Source organism: Harpia harpyja, chromosome 5 (genome assembly GCF_026419915.1).
Source record: "Harpia harpyja isolate bHarHar1 chromosome 5, bHarHar1 primary haplotype, whole genome shotgun sequence".
NCBI lineage: Eukaryota > Metazoa > Chordata > Aves > Accipitriformes > Accipitridae > Harpia > Harpia harpyja.
The window spans coordinates 76,658,640-76,672,979 of record NC_068944.1 but is presented as its reverse complement, the minus strand read 5'-3'; the positions used below and the strand labels follow the sequence as shown (position 1 = coordinate 76,672,979).

General features: G+C 40.7%; 1 protein-coding gene across 6 annotated transcripts in view; it reads left to right on the top strand.

Annotated features, from left to right (window-relative positions):
• Positions 1 to 14,340, top strand: part of TSNARE1 (t-SNARE domain containing 1) — a 491,728-nt gene that overhangs the window by 223,328 nt on the left and 254,060 nt on the right. For all 6 annotated transcript variants that reach the window (XM_052787740.1, XM_052787739.1, XM_052787738.1 and 3 more), the window contains 2 exons: positions 2,364 to 2,438; positions 3,958 to 4,014. In XM_052787740.1, the coding sequence (XP_052643700.1) occupies positions 2,364 to 2,438; positions 3,958 to 4,014 (132 nt within the window). The remainder of the gene's footprint in view (positions 1 to 2,363; positions 2,439 to 3,957; positions 4,015 to 14,340) is intronic.

Below are 14,340 nucleotides of genomic sequence, written 5' to 3'. Positions count from 1 at the left end.
TAGTGCCACACATGAATGTCATTATTTGCCCTTGAAGCCCATGTAGTGTCCACTGGGGACTCTCTGGAGTATAGCTTTTACTGTCATGGGGAGAAGAATTGCTAAGTTAAAGGGAGAATATTTAAGAGCTGAAGGAAATACACATACAATTACAGTAATATGAGAAATAAACTTGCCTCTCTCTATTGGCATCACATAATAACTTTTTCTGCTCCCTGGTCAATTAATTTAACAGATTTTATTTTTTTAACTCTTCTTTTCTAACAGTGTGCAGTTTAAATAATTAAACCTCCAAATTTTGATATAAAGCCTGTAGCCCTCATCCCTTATATAGAATAAATAGATCTGGCAGGTATTGGCTGCTGGTGGTAATTCCCTCTTGGGGATCTGGGTAGCACTGCAAACTTTTCTCCCATAAAATTTCTCACAGCCTGAAAAGCCTTTCATTAATTTAGAGCTTTATAGTCAGTCCTTTCCAATCCATTATTCTGTGTATTGCTTTGCATGCACACATGGACAAAAATTTTTTTTTTTCTTTATTCCTTATTTTCTACCAGTAATGCACTGCCAACAAGGTGTACAGTGGGTTTCTCCTGCTTCCCTTGAAGCTCCAAGTGCTGCTGAAGCTATTCAAGTCAGGATGCCCAACTGAGTAAATTGGTAGTATTTCAGGAGCAAAGATACTCATGTAAGCGGATCAGTGTGGTACAAGACAGGACACTGATGTAAAATAGCACATCGCTATTTTAGGGCTTCCTTTCAAACTAATCTCAAAGGACTGGGGAAGTTTAGATTGGATATTAGGAAAAATTTCTTCACCGAAAGGGTTGTCAAGCACTGGGACAGGCTGCCCAGGGAAGTGGCTGAGTCACCATCCCTGGGGGTATTTAAAAGACATGTAGATGTGGTGCTTAGAGACTTGGTTTAGTGGTGGATTTGGCAGTGTTTGGTTAATGGTTGAACTCGATGATCTTAAAGGTCTTTTCCAACCTATACGGTACTATGATTCTATGATTCTATGACTTAAATAGACACACCTATGTGGAATTCCAGGTTTTTGTAGGATGAGTGCTGGACAATTAGATCAGCTCTCCAGGGTGGCAATCTTATCTTCTTTTGCATATGTAACAAATATAAGGTTTATAGACCTTTATCTGTAGAATGGGAATAATACTTGCCCTGTTCTAAAAAACGTTTTAAATCTTTGGATGAAGAACTGTAAGACTGGGATATTCTTCTGTGTATGAAAATACTACCATTAAAAATTAAAGATATTTATCCTATCCTTTATAAAATTTACTTTTGTTTTCTTAAGCAGTTGTCTGAAACAGCTGAAATTGCTGTAAAGTGAATATTTCTACTTAGGAGCTTCAGTGTAGATTGGGTTTTGTTTGCTACTTGTTTTTTAAGGTGATGCCTCACTTCCTTGCAGTTCATTCCCCTCTGTAAAACCTGGACATGTGAGTTCCTGCACACCTGACATCTGAGATCCAGGAGGTAGAATAGTTCCAGAAGAATTTTCATTGCCTGACACAGTTTGGGTTTGGTCACTCCATCTAAGAGCTGCGATTTTGCAGCATGTTGGATAGTTACGTCACTTTTGTTTAAAACATAGATCGGTATCTTGCTGGGGGAAGCTCCAAAGAGAAGGGCAGTGACATTTGGGTATATGTTTTGAAAAAACATGGAGCTAAGTTGGTTTCTTACAATCAGGTCCTAGGCCAGGCAGAAGGAAGGTTGGTGTGGCCGATGGACCTCTCAAGTCCAGTAAATCACCCATTACCATCAAATGAGGTGATGAACTCCATCATTGGGTATCATCCAAATAATGGACTTTTTGATAGCAGGATCCCTTGGGTTATCATCTCCAGCAGATAATCCGAGGCTGGATTTTAGGAAGTAGAAGCAGGATACCATCTTACAACCATTCTGTTCTGTTGATGGCAGTAAGGTATTCATTTGCTTGTGTTTCACAGTCTTTAAGAACTGGTATTGGAGACCCCCTTCATGCAGTAAGCAGGACAGCAAAATGTCCCACTATATATCCCTGCCACAGAAGGTGTCCGGCTCAGATAGCAGACCACACAGCAGTCATGACTTGAGTGCTATCTTGAATATCCAAGGCGACATTCTTTTTAATTTCTTTGGCCTGAAAGATCAAAGCATCTTGTGCTCCCTTCCTAAAATAAAACCTTGTAGCATCCTGGCAGCCCCAGGGAAATTGAGATTTTAGAATACTGTTTGTGCCCACTTGGTTTACTTGGTGTCTCCCACCAGGACTGTTTCCTGTGGTCACAGGTGGAGTCTACTACTGGATTTATATCTACAGATCTGCTAACCAGGCCTCTGTTTTTCCAAAACAGCAAGAACGACTTCAGCTGGACAGGCTGAAGAACCAGCTGTCTGATGCCATCCAGAGATACGGAGCTGTACAGAAGGTGAGGGTCTCTCTTGCTTCCACTCTTCTGCACGTGAGTTTGGGAATGCGAGCGTGGGTCCCAGGAACATGCAGCATCTCCACAGAACTGCTCACGTGTAGTTTCCTCCCTCTTTTCTTACTTTATCAGTCAAGCAGTGTATCATTACATTGGAATATGTGCATGCGTGTGGCTGCAGAACAATTCAGCAGCAATGGAAAAGAAAAAAGTGTGCTTTTGCCAGCTGTGTATCTGGTAGGACCTTCAGTAGTACCCCTGGATTAGGCATGATTTATTTCGGTGTGTCTTCACTGTCAGGGGAGAAGGAGAAGTGATAGCACAGTGCCCCTTTCACCTTTTCTGCTTACAGAAAATGTGCGGGCAACATTGCTAATTGAAAGGTTAACCCATGTTATAGCTCTGCTGTGTTATATGGCTTTGTCAGAAGCTTTCCAAACACATCTTGTGGGTTGGACCTGTCACCAAGATCAAGCTGTTTAATAAAACAAACAAAACCTGAACTCCAGCTCCTTAATTTGCTTCTTGCTTTCCCACTTTACCCTGGAGAGGCTCTACTGATGAGCAGATTTGCTTTGCTTTTAAACACTGTAGTAATGATTTAAATTTACCATCCTCAAACTGCTTCTCTTCCCTGCATTAACAAGTTTGAACATATACCTGGATTAATTGAAATACAACCTGGACAAACTCTGGCTGCTTTCTTATACTAATTCAGTGAACTTGACCCATGTCTGCAACACATGGGAAGAATATATTGTAATTATATAGGTGTAATGAAATTTACATGCACTTAACAATGTATCGCTATTAGAAAGACTCTGTACTGATTGATTTCCCAACACTTGCTGCCTATGGTTTATTAATAAATAAATAAATAAATAAAAGCACATAAAAATGCACTTCAACAGCATGGATTTTATGTAATAGCATTGCATTATCTCTAGTGCAATCTCGTATTTTTAATTATTTTCTGTTCTATTCAGAAACTTAGATGTGGGGTCTTTAAATGAAATCTTTATCCCTTAAATGAGAAGTTGGAAGGATTCAGGTAAAGGGCTCCACCCCCATATACACACACATTTTTTTATGGTTTTTTTTTTTATATTCACAAGTACAATCCATCTGAACTATACATGTAGGTTTGGTGTTTTTTTTTTTTAAAAAAAAACGTCATCAATTCAGAAGTGCCAAAATTAGCCACTGCAGTTTGTGAATGCCCGGTTGCGTCAGGAAACCAATCTGAGTGGTAAATTGCTACTTATCCACGTCCTAGCTGTCATTTCTTAAATGTGTGTTTCAGTTGATAACCTTGTCATTCTGGAAGCTTTGAAGACTTTTAATTCTTGCAAGACCAAACTTTTCAATGTGGTTATACTCCCTTTCTTTTTCTAAATAATAAGAGCTTTCTCTATGTCTTTTTCTTTAAAAAGCAGAAGAAATAGCTTCATATGATTCCTTCCCTAAATATTTGGACTGTCTTTTCTCAGCCATTTTCCCTCTTTTTTTTCCATTTTTACAGAAAATAGCAGAGAAATCCAAAGCTTTGCTTCCTACTGGGCAGAGAAGTACCAAACAGGTAAGTTCATGTGTGTCTGTGTTTGACAGTAAGAACATTGCTAAAAAAAGGGCTGTTTTCTAACCCCACTAATGATGCTGAAGAGCATGGTGCTCCCTCACTGCCTACATTGAAGCCAGTGAGGTGGTTTTCAAAGAGAGATGTACAACCTCTTTGGAGGTGGAAGATACGGGAACCAGGAAAAAAAGACGTATGTAAGACCTGTTTAACTATTCTCTGCTTTTCTGTTCTCATGGGGCTGTTTTTCCATTCTTAATGGGAGTTTTGTCTACTCTGAAATATATCCAAGAGCAGTCCTGTACCCCCTTCCCTGGGAACTGGGCTCATAGGCAAGTGAAATCACACTCCAAGTACAATTTCATAGAAGGAAGCGAGAGGAGTTTTTATCAAACCTCTGTCCTCAGTTTTAAGAGGGATCATGCAGTCTCCATTAACTATTATATACATATGCAAGTAGAGCCTTTTTTTTTCTTTTTAACCATATTAAGGACTTTGAATAAATACTATATGTAATCAGAGTATATACATTATAGTTTTGTGCTTATATTTAGTTTCATATGTACATGCATGTGTATGTATATATAAAATATAATTAAATGTATGTGTGCCTGTGCACATATGTAACATGATTAAGAGTGTAAAGATATATATGTGTATATACATGTATATATATGCATATGAGTAGTCTTTCACAAATAGTAATGCAAAATACTATATATGTAAATAGCAATGCAAAATACTATATATGTAATATGTGTGTATAAGAAATCTCCACAGATTTCAATGAAAGTTTTGAAGCCAGGAGATCAGTTAGCTGCAGAGATCAGGTTGGCCTTTCAAGTCCCACACACTACAAAGCTTTAAGGTATTTGCAATTGATACCATGCCACCAAAAAATGAAACTCTATGCCTAGTTTCAGTGATTATTTCTGACATTCTTGATACTCTTGTCTTTTCTTTTAAGGGGCAGTCAGCAGATTTTCTGCTTTCCTAATGAATCTTCATTCCCTACCTTGTGCCACCTGGTTTTTATATCCTCCTTAACATGTATATAAGAAATAATTGTTCTTTGTAACATTAATGCTTGTCTGTAAAGAAAGGTGGAATGATGCCACCAAAGACCCTAGCATTAGGGCAAGTCAATGGCCCAAAGCTTTAAAATTAGCTAGGTTCCAAGCAATTACAATTCTGCATCAGACCTTCTTGTCACTTAGTTGGGTTTAGGTGGTAGTGCCAATGAAACTAAAAGGGCTTTGTGTTCCAAAGGGCTGATCTATTCCTTTATCCTTCTTGAGAGTTCCCACCGCCACCTTTGGAGTCCTTGTGCACAGATGTTGCTTTTCAGCTATGCATTTATAAAAATGTTACAGCTTATTTTTGTCTACCAGCTGGTGATCTGTGTTGAACATGGGTATGGTGCATGGTCACAAATAGCGTATTCTTGAATGGTGGTCAAATGCACCAGACGTCATTTATTGGTTTTGATGGTTGAGCTCAGAGATAAGGGGGGTTATTTTGTGCAAATTAGCTGTGATTTCTTTTCATGCCATCTATATTACATCACTTCTTGTGCTTTTAACCAACTTTGTTAGACTGCTGTTAGTGGAGTGGATTGCAGAGGTGGGAACAGCTCTGGTCTTGCCTGGACTACCACATGTTTGCATGGCTGTGGCTGTTCCATATAATGTGGGACACTGCTGGCCATTAACCAGTGCAAATAGGATGAAGAGGGCTAATAATTGCATAGCTGTTGTGCATCCCTGCACCTGGAGTAAGTCTGGATGCAATCAACCTTTTTGGTATATTGAAAATGGTTGATGACTCCAAAAACAACCTTCTCTGGAAATGAGCGGAGTTTTAATAGGGGAAAAAACAAGATGTTGGACGAAAGTACTCAAATCTTGGAGGCAAGTGATGGTGGGTTTGGAAGTAAAAGGAAGCTGGAGGAAGAACAGGACGGAGACAAACCCCTTTGCCTTAAACCAGGTAAGAATCCAACCATTAGGAGACTGTAGCAGTAACAATTTGGTGTGGGTCAGGCAGCATCAGCAGAAATAGTGTTAAACTGGATCAGCTGCAGATTGTTTCTCCTTGTAGCTGTCACTTGCAAGTGAATGCTGGTGGTTGGCTTCAGTGCATTATGAAAAAGAAGGGGGTTGTAGTATGTCCTTGGGGAGAGGCTTCTGGCTCAGAAATAGGCTTGATCATGCCCAAGAGCACATACTTTTCATGCAGTGACATTTGCTTGGGCTGGGGACACGTGAGGTTTCATGCAAACTGCTTGAAAAGGATGAAAGTTAATTCACATCTGTTTCAGCTTTCCTATACGTTTGCAGCTTCAGACGTCTTCTTTTATTCCTCCTTCAAGTACAAAAAGAGAGAAATTGAATGTAGAAAACCTGCTGAAGGGAATGCAGTGGTGTGCTTGTTTTTTACTTATTATTACTTTACCAGCTGCAGATTGGTCAGGACATGCAAAATTATAATTCCCACAGCAACTGCAACCTGACCACTATGTGCATATATTAAGGCATTAAAGTTAACACCCTATACAGTAATGCAAAATACTACATATGTTCAGAGGACCTGATTTATGGGTCTTGTGAGACTGCATAGTGAACTTCTTGACTTGGTGCAGATCCAGTCTTGATTCAAATACCGCTTGCCTGCAGGGCTTTGTTTTATTTTATATATACTTGAATTTATTACAGCAAATTGTAAGAGGTTTGAAGAATGCTAGTTTTTCTATGTGCATGTCCCTATATTCATTCTCTTCTATTGGTGGGTGGGAAAGGTAAGATGTTTGGTAACACAAACTCTAATAATTTCCCTTTAGGGAGTAATTGATTCCCTAGACCCACATAACAGGTAAAAATTGGAAAGTGAAGCTTTGGGAAAATTATTCTCCTGCCCATTGTGGTTTGCTGTAAGTACTGTTTAATTGAGTTTATTTGTTTATAAAAGCAAAATAAAGGCATTGATCCAAAATTCCTTGAAGCTTGAAGTTATATAAATTCTTAATCAAATATGTGTTTGTAGGAATGTATTTGTGTGTAGCCAAATCGATGTAGTTCTATAGGTGCGTTACTGCATATATTGAAAGACACAAATTTTTACTACACTAAATGATCGTTGTTGAACGTGAGTTGCGGCAACTATTTTAAAAAAAAGCCCTTTCCCTTGAATCTGTGAAAGCAATTTTAAATATTCACCCAGTGGCCAAAATGAGACCTCCGAAGTCTCATTAAGGGAGTGCACAGGGGAATACTGGAAAGCAGCTTTCCATTTATGAGAACTGCTGTTGCAGCACACAGCAGAGACGGTGATGTATTTGGGGATATGGTTGCCTGTGGTTCCTGCTTACGTATGGGGCAGACGTACCTCAAATCCCACCTTGTCCCCCTGCACAGACGTACCTTGGTGTAAAGCAGTTCTTCCTTCCAGGTAGAGAGTCCGCTGTAGGAGAGGGAATATTTCAAGTGTCCCCCATAGCAGTGGGACAGTGGTCAACTGGTAGGAGAGGTTGGACAGCTGAGTAGACCCGTCCTCTTGGGCTAAGTCCATCCCACAGTGCAACAGTTGGGTATAATAAAATATGATAATGTTCTAACAGCACAGAATAGATTATCCATAATATGAAAATAATAAATGATAGCCTGCAGAAAATCCACAAAATAGCCAATAATCCCTCTGAACATAGAAGATGAAAAGAATCCTTCTTTTTAATTCTTTTTAATTATTGTGCATCTAACATCATCTGCCTCCCATAAAAAGAAGAATATGTTATTGTGCCCATGACTGAATAAGTTCAAGTGATATTAAACCCAGCAGCAGACTAGGCTGACAAGCTGAAGGCTCCTAAGGATCCGTTCCTGGCAGTGCCTAGCAGGGACAGCCCAGTTTCGGCATCCTTATGGCATCTGCAACGTGTCTTTGGGCCACCTCCATCTTTCCTGGATCCTCGCTGACCACACTTAGCCATCTATCTTCTCAACTAATGAGGAGGAAAGTGGGCTTTCTCACCATGTAGACTTTGTGGGTGGTTCTCCAAAGGGAGTGGGAGAAGGGGAAGCACAGTTCTGTTTTAGCTGAGAATTGAGTTTTAAACTAAAACCACACCAAAAATCTGAACAGACTTTTTTTTTTTTTTAGAGGAAACTTTCCTGACAATTTTTAGAAATTAAAATTACAGTAATTGTCATAGTGTAATGGCACCCCTCTTCATTTCCTGCTGCTCACGGGGAGAGGGAAGGATAATTACTGCTCTGGAACATGGCAGTTGCCAAAAGAGATGCCTTTGTTTCTTATTCCGTAAGCCTACTTGACCCGTCTCTCAAAGGTCAGTAAATTATGTTTCTTAGGAGTACAAGAATGGGTAATAAACCTCTATTTGCATATACAAGCTTTTTTCTCCTGACTGCATCAATTTATTCGTGCTTTAAATGGACTTCCTTCTCACATCATTCCTCTCTTTCTTCCTGTGTTTATGAAGTTGTTCTTTTTATGTGATTAGAGTAAAATTCTCATTTTGGGGTAGCAAGATCCAATTCTTGTCTTTATGGGAGAATAATTTTTTGGCAATAATATCTGCATAAACTGCATATATGTATGTGTGTGTGTAATGACTCTAGTTATTTGGGCTTCTATTTTTACAGGGTCCTTATCATGGTAGATGCTGTATAAGCACAGCTATTAGATTGTGCCACCCTGAGGATCTCGCAGGCTAAGCAAACACCAACAGGCTATTTTGAACGATAATTAACGAGGAGTTTTTAATGCAGTAGGTGCTCTTCGTGCTGGAAGTCCAAAGCTCAGTTTGAAACTGGCTTCAACATTTGGGAGAGGTTGATGTGTGTATTTTTCTGAAATGCAAAATTGAATTTCTCACAATCAAAATACAGCTTTTGCCCCGACAAATGGAGCTTTTTTATTTACGCATTTATCTTATTGACTCTAACATCTTATCTTCGAACTCATCCCAGTTCCTAATGTTCCAGTCTGGCTGGTATATCTTAGGAAATCAAGCCTTAGCTTTGGTGATAATGTATCTTGCATGTGTGGTAGTAATTGCTATGTCTTTTCAAGGTCATTTTGTATGCAGCTACTTCTGTAAAAAGTGTTATTTCAATAATGTCAACTTTGGTTTAAATGACTGTGTGTCCATTAAAAGCCATATTCTAATCAACCCACTCCTCTGTTCCTAGGGCTGTCAATATGGAGCATTTAAATCACACAGCTATTTTTTCTTGACTTTATTTAAGTGTGGGCTTTTGTTTGTTTTGTGGGGTTTTTTTAAGGCAATCATTAAAGCAATTTTTTTTTTTCTTTTTCTGCCTGTTTGGGAGTAGGGAAATAGATTCTGATACAGGGATTTAATAAGTGGCTGGAAATACATTCATACTTGTTTTGCTTTATTTGCTCCCTATATTCCCAAGGGAGATGGAATCTATTCTGAATGGCCCAAAGCACTGTCCTTGCACTGCTTTCAGTGGGTCTGAGAGGGGAAGGTCTTTTCTGCTCAGCATGCCCGTGATCTTGAAAAAAATGCCAGTGGGCTTTATAGGCACAGTACTTCACTTACTAACCATTAAACTCCCTTTCTGCTGTGTCAGGGCTGCAGCACTTTGCAACTGTAAGGGTTAAAATGAGGAATCCACCGTTCTTAAGGGCAATAAAACCTGAACCACAGCCCTTAAGAAAACACCCGTATTCCTCGTGCTGCTTGTGCCTGCACGCAGGCTTTATGGGGCAACGGGAGTGCTCAGGACTTCAGTGTTGCATGTAAAAACATGTAAGAAAACCCCCAGATCCTGCTATATCTTTAAAGGAGGTAATTTGCCAAGGCTAGAGGCGTGAGCTTCCAATAATGTATAGCCCCTTATTCTACAAAAGGAGAAAAATAATAAAAAACCAAATCTATATAAAGACCAAATCTGTATAACTGCATTTGGGGGGAACTTGCTGTTTCCTAAATCGCCCAAACAATTTGAGCACTGTGGATTTTCCTTAACAATCCCCCATCGAGTGTCTGTCATGGGATAAGCCTGCTTTGCTTGCCTGTGTCTGCTGATGTAGCTAGAAACTGCAGCTGCCTATATCAGCACCTGAGCAAAGGATTTTGTATTCATTATCTGGGTTTTCTGGTTGGTTGAGGGGTTTTTTTTTGTTTGGTTGTTTGTTTCTTTGTGGGTGTTTCTTTTTTTTTTTTTCTTCTTCCTTTTGTTTGAGTGAGAAAGGACAGAGGTTTTGATGTGGGCAGAGGATGAAGGCAGGGGAAGGGTTTCTTTTGTATGAAGCCTCCTCCACAGCAGCTCGCTGGCTTCACACGCCATGCTGATGCCGCTCTCCTCTACCCCAGCTCTGAGTCACTACCGGAGCTGTCTCGCAAACCGAAGGGTTGTTTTGTCTGGAATGAGCCAGCCTCACCGCCCAGCTCTGCAAGCGCTTGCTTATTATCCTCCCAAATCCTGGGGCCACTTTCCATCACCCCATGCCACCAAGGACCCTGCCAGGAGGACTACGCGTGGCAAACGGTTGACGCTGGGGTTGCATGGAGGCGTTTGAGGTCATGGGATGAAATGCTGGCATGAACGTGCCTTGTTAATAGGAGAGAGCGCTTTGACGGAGAGCCAATCTATATTGTGCCCAGAGGCTCGGACAGATAACATAACTCAACCGGTACCCACATTATTATTCTTCCATAGCCAGTGACAGCTCTGCAGATATTTTTCACCATTGCTTGTGATAGCTGCCGAGGTAGTTGCAGTTCTCCTTTCTCCTCCCAGCTGTTAAAGGATGTTGCAAGTACCCATGTCTTCCTGCCAAATCAGGGTCATCCGTGGAAGGGATCTCTGCACCTGTAAAGATGGGAAAAACCTTTCTCGCCTGTTGCGTTAGGTCTGGCCGTGTTTTCAAGGAGTGCTGGCTCCTGTTTTCTCATGAGTACTGCTTTTTGCACAGTGCGTGTGGGCAGCGCATTGCTGCGTGGTCCTGGTCAGCACTGCTGGCATGGATGTGTGTATTTATAGATATAACTATATGTCTGTATATCTATAGATATCTACATCTACCTATATATAAATAAAAATAAAAAAGTATAAAATTAAATTTATATAGTGACAGGTGTGGCCAGTTGGGTAGATACTCACCTTGGTTGGAGAGCTTTGTCCTTGCATACAGCTTTTCTGGGCAGTAAGGGTCACCTTTGGCAGCACTGTCAGATCTGGGCTGACAGCAGTGTAAGAGGAGAGCAAATGCAGGCCAAGATCCCAGAGCTAATGAAATGGAGGCTGGGTCTGCAGGACATGTGTGGCCACGATGGCAGTAGTATAATTATAAAAAATGAACCTCTGCATCAGTCTGCAAGCTTGAGTTTTGTTCACTCTCTAGCCTTTTCTCCCCTATATATTCCTATTTTTTTTTCCCATGCAAGCGCTTGATGATATGAGTGGTTTTGCACACTGCAAGTGGAAGTGGTTTCTGCTGGTGTGATGGGGATGCTCGTTCGATCTCATCCACCTCCCCTCCTTCAACCCCACCTTGCAGAAGTTGCACTGCAAGAGTCTAAATTGACTTTTGCCCTGGCAAAGATCACGCAGTAACTGGAGAAACAAATGTGAAACCTTACCGAGTGTGTCACCTTGCTCCAAAGTGAATGCAGTGTTATTTAATACATTTAAACCCCCCTGTGGAGATGGATTATTGAGAGGAAGGAAATTGTATTCTTCTAAACCCACTTTGATGGCTGCATTTATCACATGATTAAATGTGAACCGCAATGGTATTTTCCCATGAAAAAAATGTATTTGGAAATAGGTTAACCCTTGCTTCACCAGGGTGAAGAGAAAAGTAATATTTAGTGACTTTTCTAGGGCTCCATCTGATTTGTTTTCAGGGTCTCGATAACCAATGTTATATCCACCATATAATTCAAAGATATTTAACCCCTTTCACTCCTATGTAGAGGGCAGTGCTGTTACCTCCCCTATACCGTATATCATCTGTGAAATGCCATGCGATGCTCCAGCTATTGCACATAGCAGCCCCCAAATTGACCTGGCATAGTAAGACAGACTTGCTATCTCAGACAATTTCAATTGATCACAATTATTTCTGATTTACTGCAAACACAAAGAAACACAGGACCAGGCTTATAATTTGGATTCTTTATTCTGTTACTTAGTTCTGGTGCCCAGCTGAAAACTGTAATCCAAGTTTGTGTTATTTTGCTGAATTAAACTTCCACTGATGTTTCAGTTTGTTACGGAGTTTCCTCTTCACTTTTAATGATAACCCAGGATGCTCAAATGCCTTCGGAGTGAAATCATAAAGCTGGATATATCAGAGAGGTAATTTATATATAGTTTCTTTATAAAGTACACCAGGATCTGTAAGATGTAGCATGTGCTGCAGATGATGTTTCAAGTAGTTATTTTTGAGCTGAGAGCAATAGCCTGTGTGAGAAGTAAAATAAATGTGTTCACCTAAACACAGATGGTGGTTCTCCTTAAAACTCTCACAAACTTCTCAATTGGAGAAGGCACCTGTGTAGCAAATAATTCCCTTAAGTTTAAGAGACATCTTCAGCTATGTCCGACTGCCCCAAATCTGAAATGAGGTGGTGGTTCACATGTGCCATGGGCAAACGCTGCCGAAAATTCCCAGGATATGCTCCCATAGATGGGAATGAAATGGGAGTTGGACTCGATCCTATGGGTCCCCTCCAACTTGAGATATTCTACGATTTCTATAAATGAAAAGACTGAGCTGTGAGTGTTGCTTATCACTGCTACTGTCAGGAGCAAATCAACTTTGCATGGCTGGTACCTGCTTAGCATCGCCCATGTGCCCCTTCATGCCTGTAGACTGTGGGTGAATCCTGGGGGAAGTGATGCAGCTGAGCTATCACAGGTGTTCTCCTCTTGTGGGTGTTCAAACGGGCAATTTGTCATTTCAGCAGCAAGACGACAAGAATGCATCATACTGTTTCCCCTGCAGTAAAGCACAGTAGTGCTTTGCAGTGTCCCTTTCCTTAATCCGTCTTTAATTAAAGCTGTGTTACCATGCGGTACACTGGGATGAGCATTAGGCATTCGGTCACTCTGGCAAGCCTTGCATCAAATGAGTTTGGTGCAAGGGGACTTTTTCCCTGCTCCCTAAATCAGCTAAGGCCTCAATCTCATCTCTTGTCTCTCTGTGCTCAACTTGAGTACTCATCTTCTCCAGCTACTGGAAGGGAGCTGGGAATGGTAGAGCAAGGAAAGTTTTTCCTCATGGGTCCTTTTCCCACATGGATCATTCAGATATCTTACACAAATGCAGTATTTCCCATGATGAAAGGAAAATAACTTATTACATTCATTTATTTATTTATTTCCACGTGATGGGTCAGAGCCTTGTGAAAAGAGACAGTTTTACTGCGGTCAGTGAAGCACTGCCCAGAGGTACCGAGCTAAGGAAAGCTGACCTTCTGCCCCTGTTTGTGCAATTCCCAAAGCAAAACTCACACCACAGATAGGAGATTCCCAAGGTCCTCCTTGGCATAGAGACCAAGACATGGAGAAACCTATGGAGGCTATACTTCTGCATGGAGAAACTGGCTGGAAATAGGACAAAAAAGGCTTATTTCCATGAACCCAGTTTTTCATGGGACAAAGCTGAAGATCCAGCTTCCAATTTGTGCAAACCCTGGATCCGTTGTGAGTAGTGGTTTGCATATCTCACTTGGATAAAATGAAAATCTTCAGTATTTTATTTTCTACCTTTGCTCAGCCTGTAAGCTCCTGAATGAAATAAAACTATTGAAGTAGTTCCTAGAACATTAACTCAATATTACACTTGATACAACTGAATCTCTTGATCTGCAGAGTCCCTTGCTTTAAGAAGGAATTTCCCTTCCCTTCCCTTCCCTTCCCTTCCCTTTCTTTCCCCTTCCCCTTCCCTTTTTTTTCTGTATGGGAGTACGTTCACGTGAAGAACTTAGTAGTGGTATCCCGAGAAACAGAGATGATTGCTCTAAAAAAACCCCAGCAAACAAAAATAAGCAATTGAAGCATCTGCTTGCAAGCACAGCTGATTTCTGGTGAGTGAGGAAGGTGTTTTCTCCTTTTCTGTGCCCAGCAGTTTGTAATTGGTTAGGTGATTTAAGGAAAGAGAGTGGGAATGTGGCTTTTGTGTGCAGCAGGACATACTGACCTCTTCTGGAAGCTGAGGACTGGGAAGTTTGATGGCCCTATTGTGTGAGCTACTTCATTGACCCCTATATTCAAGCATGATTAAAAACACCACTGAAGAGCCAGGCACAGAAAAAAAAAAAAAAGCCTTTTC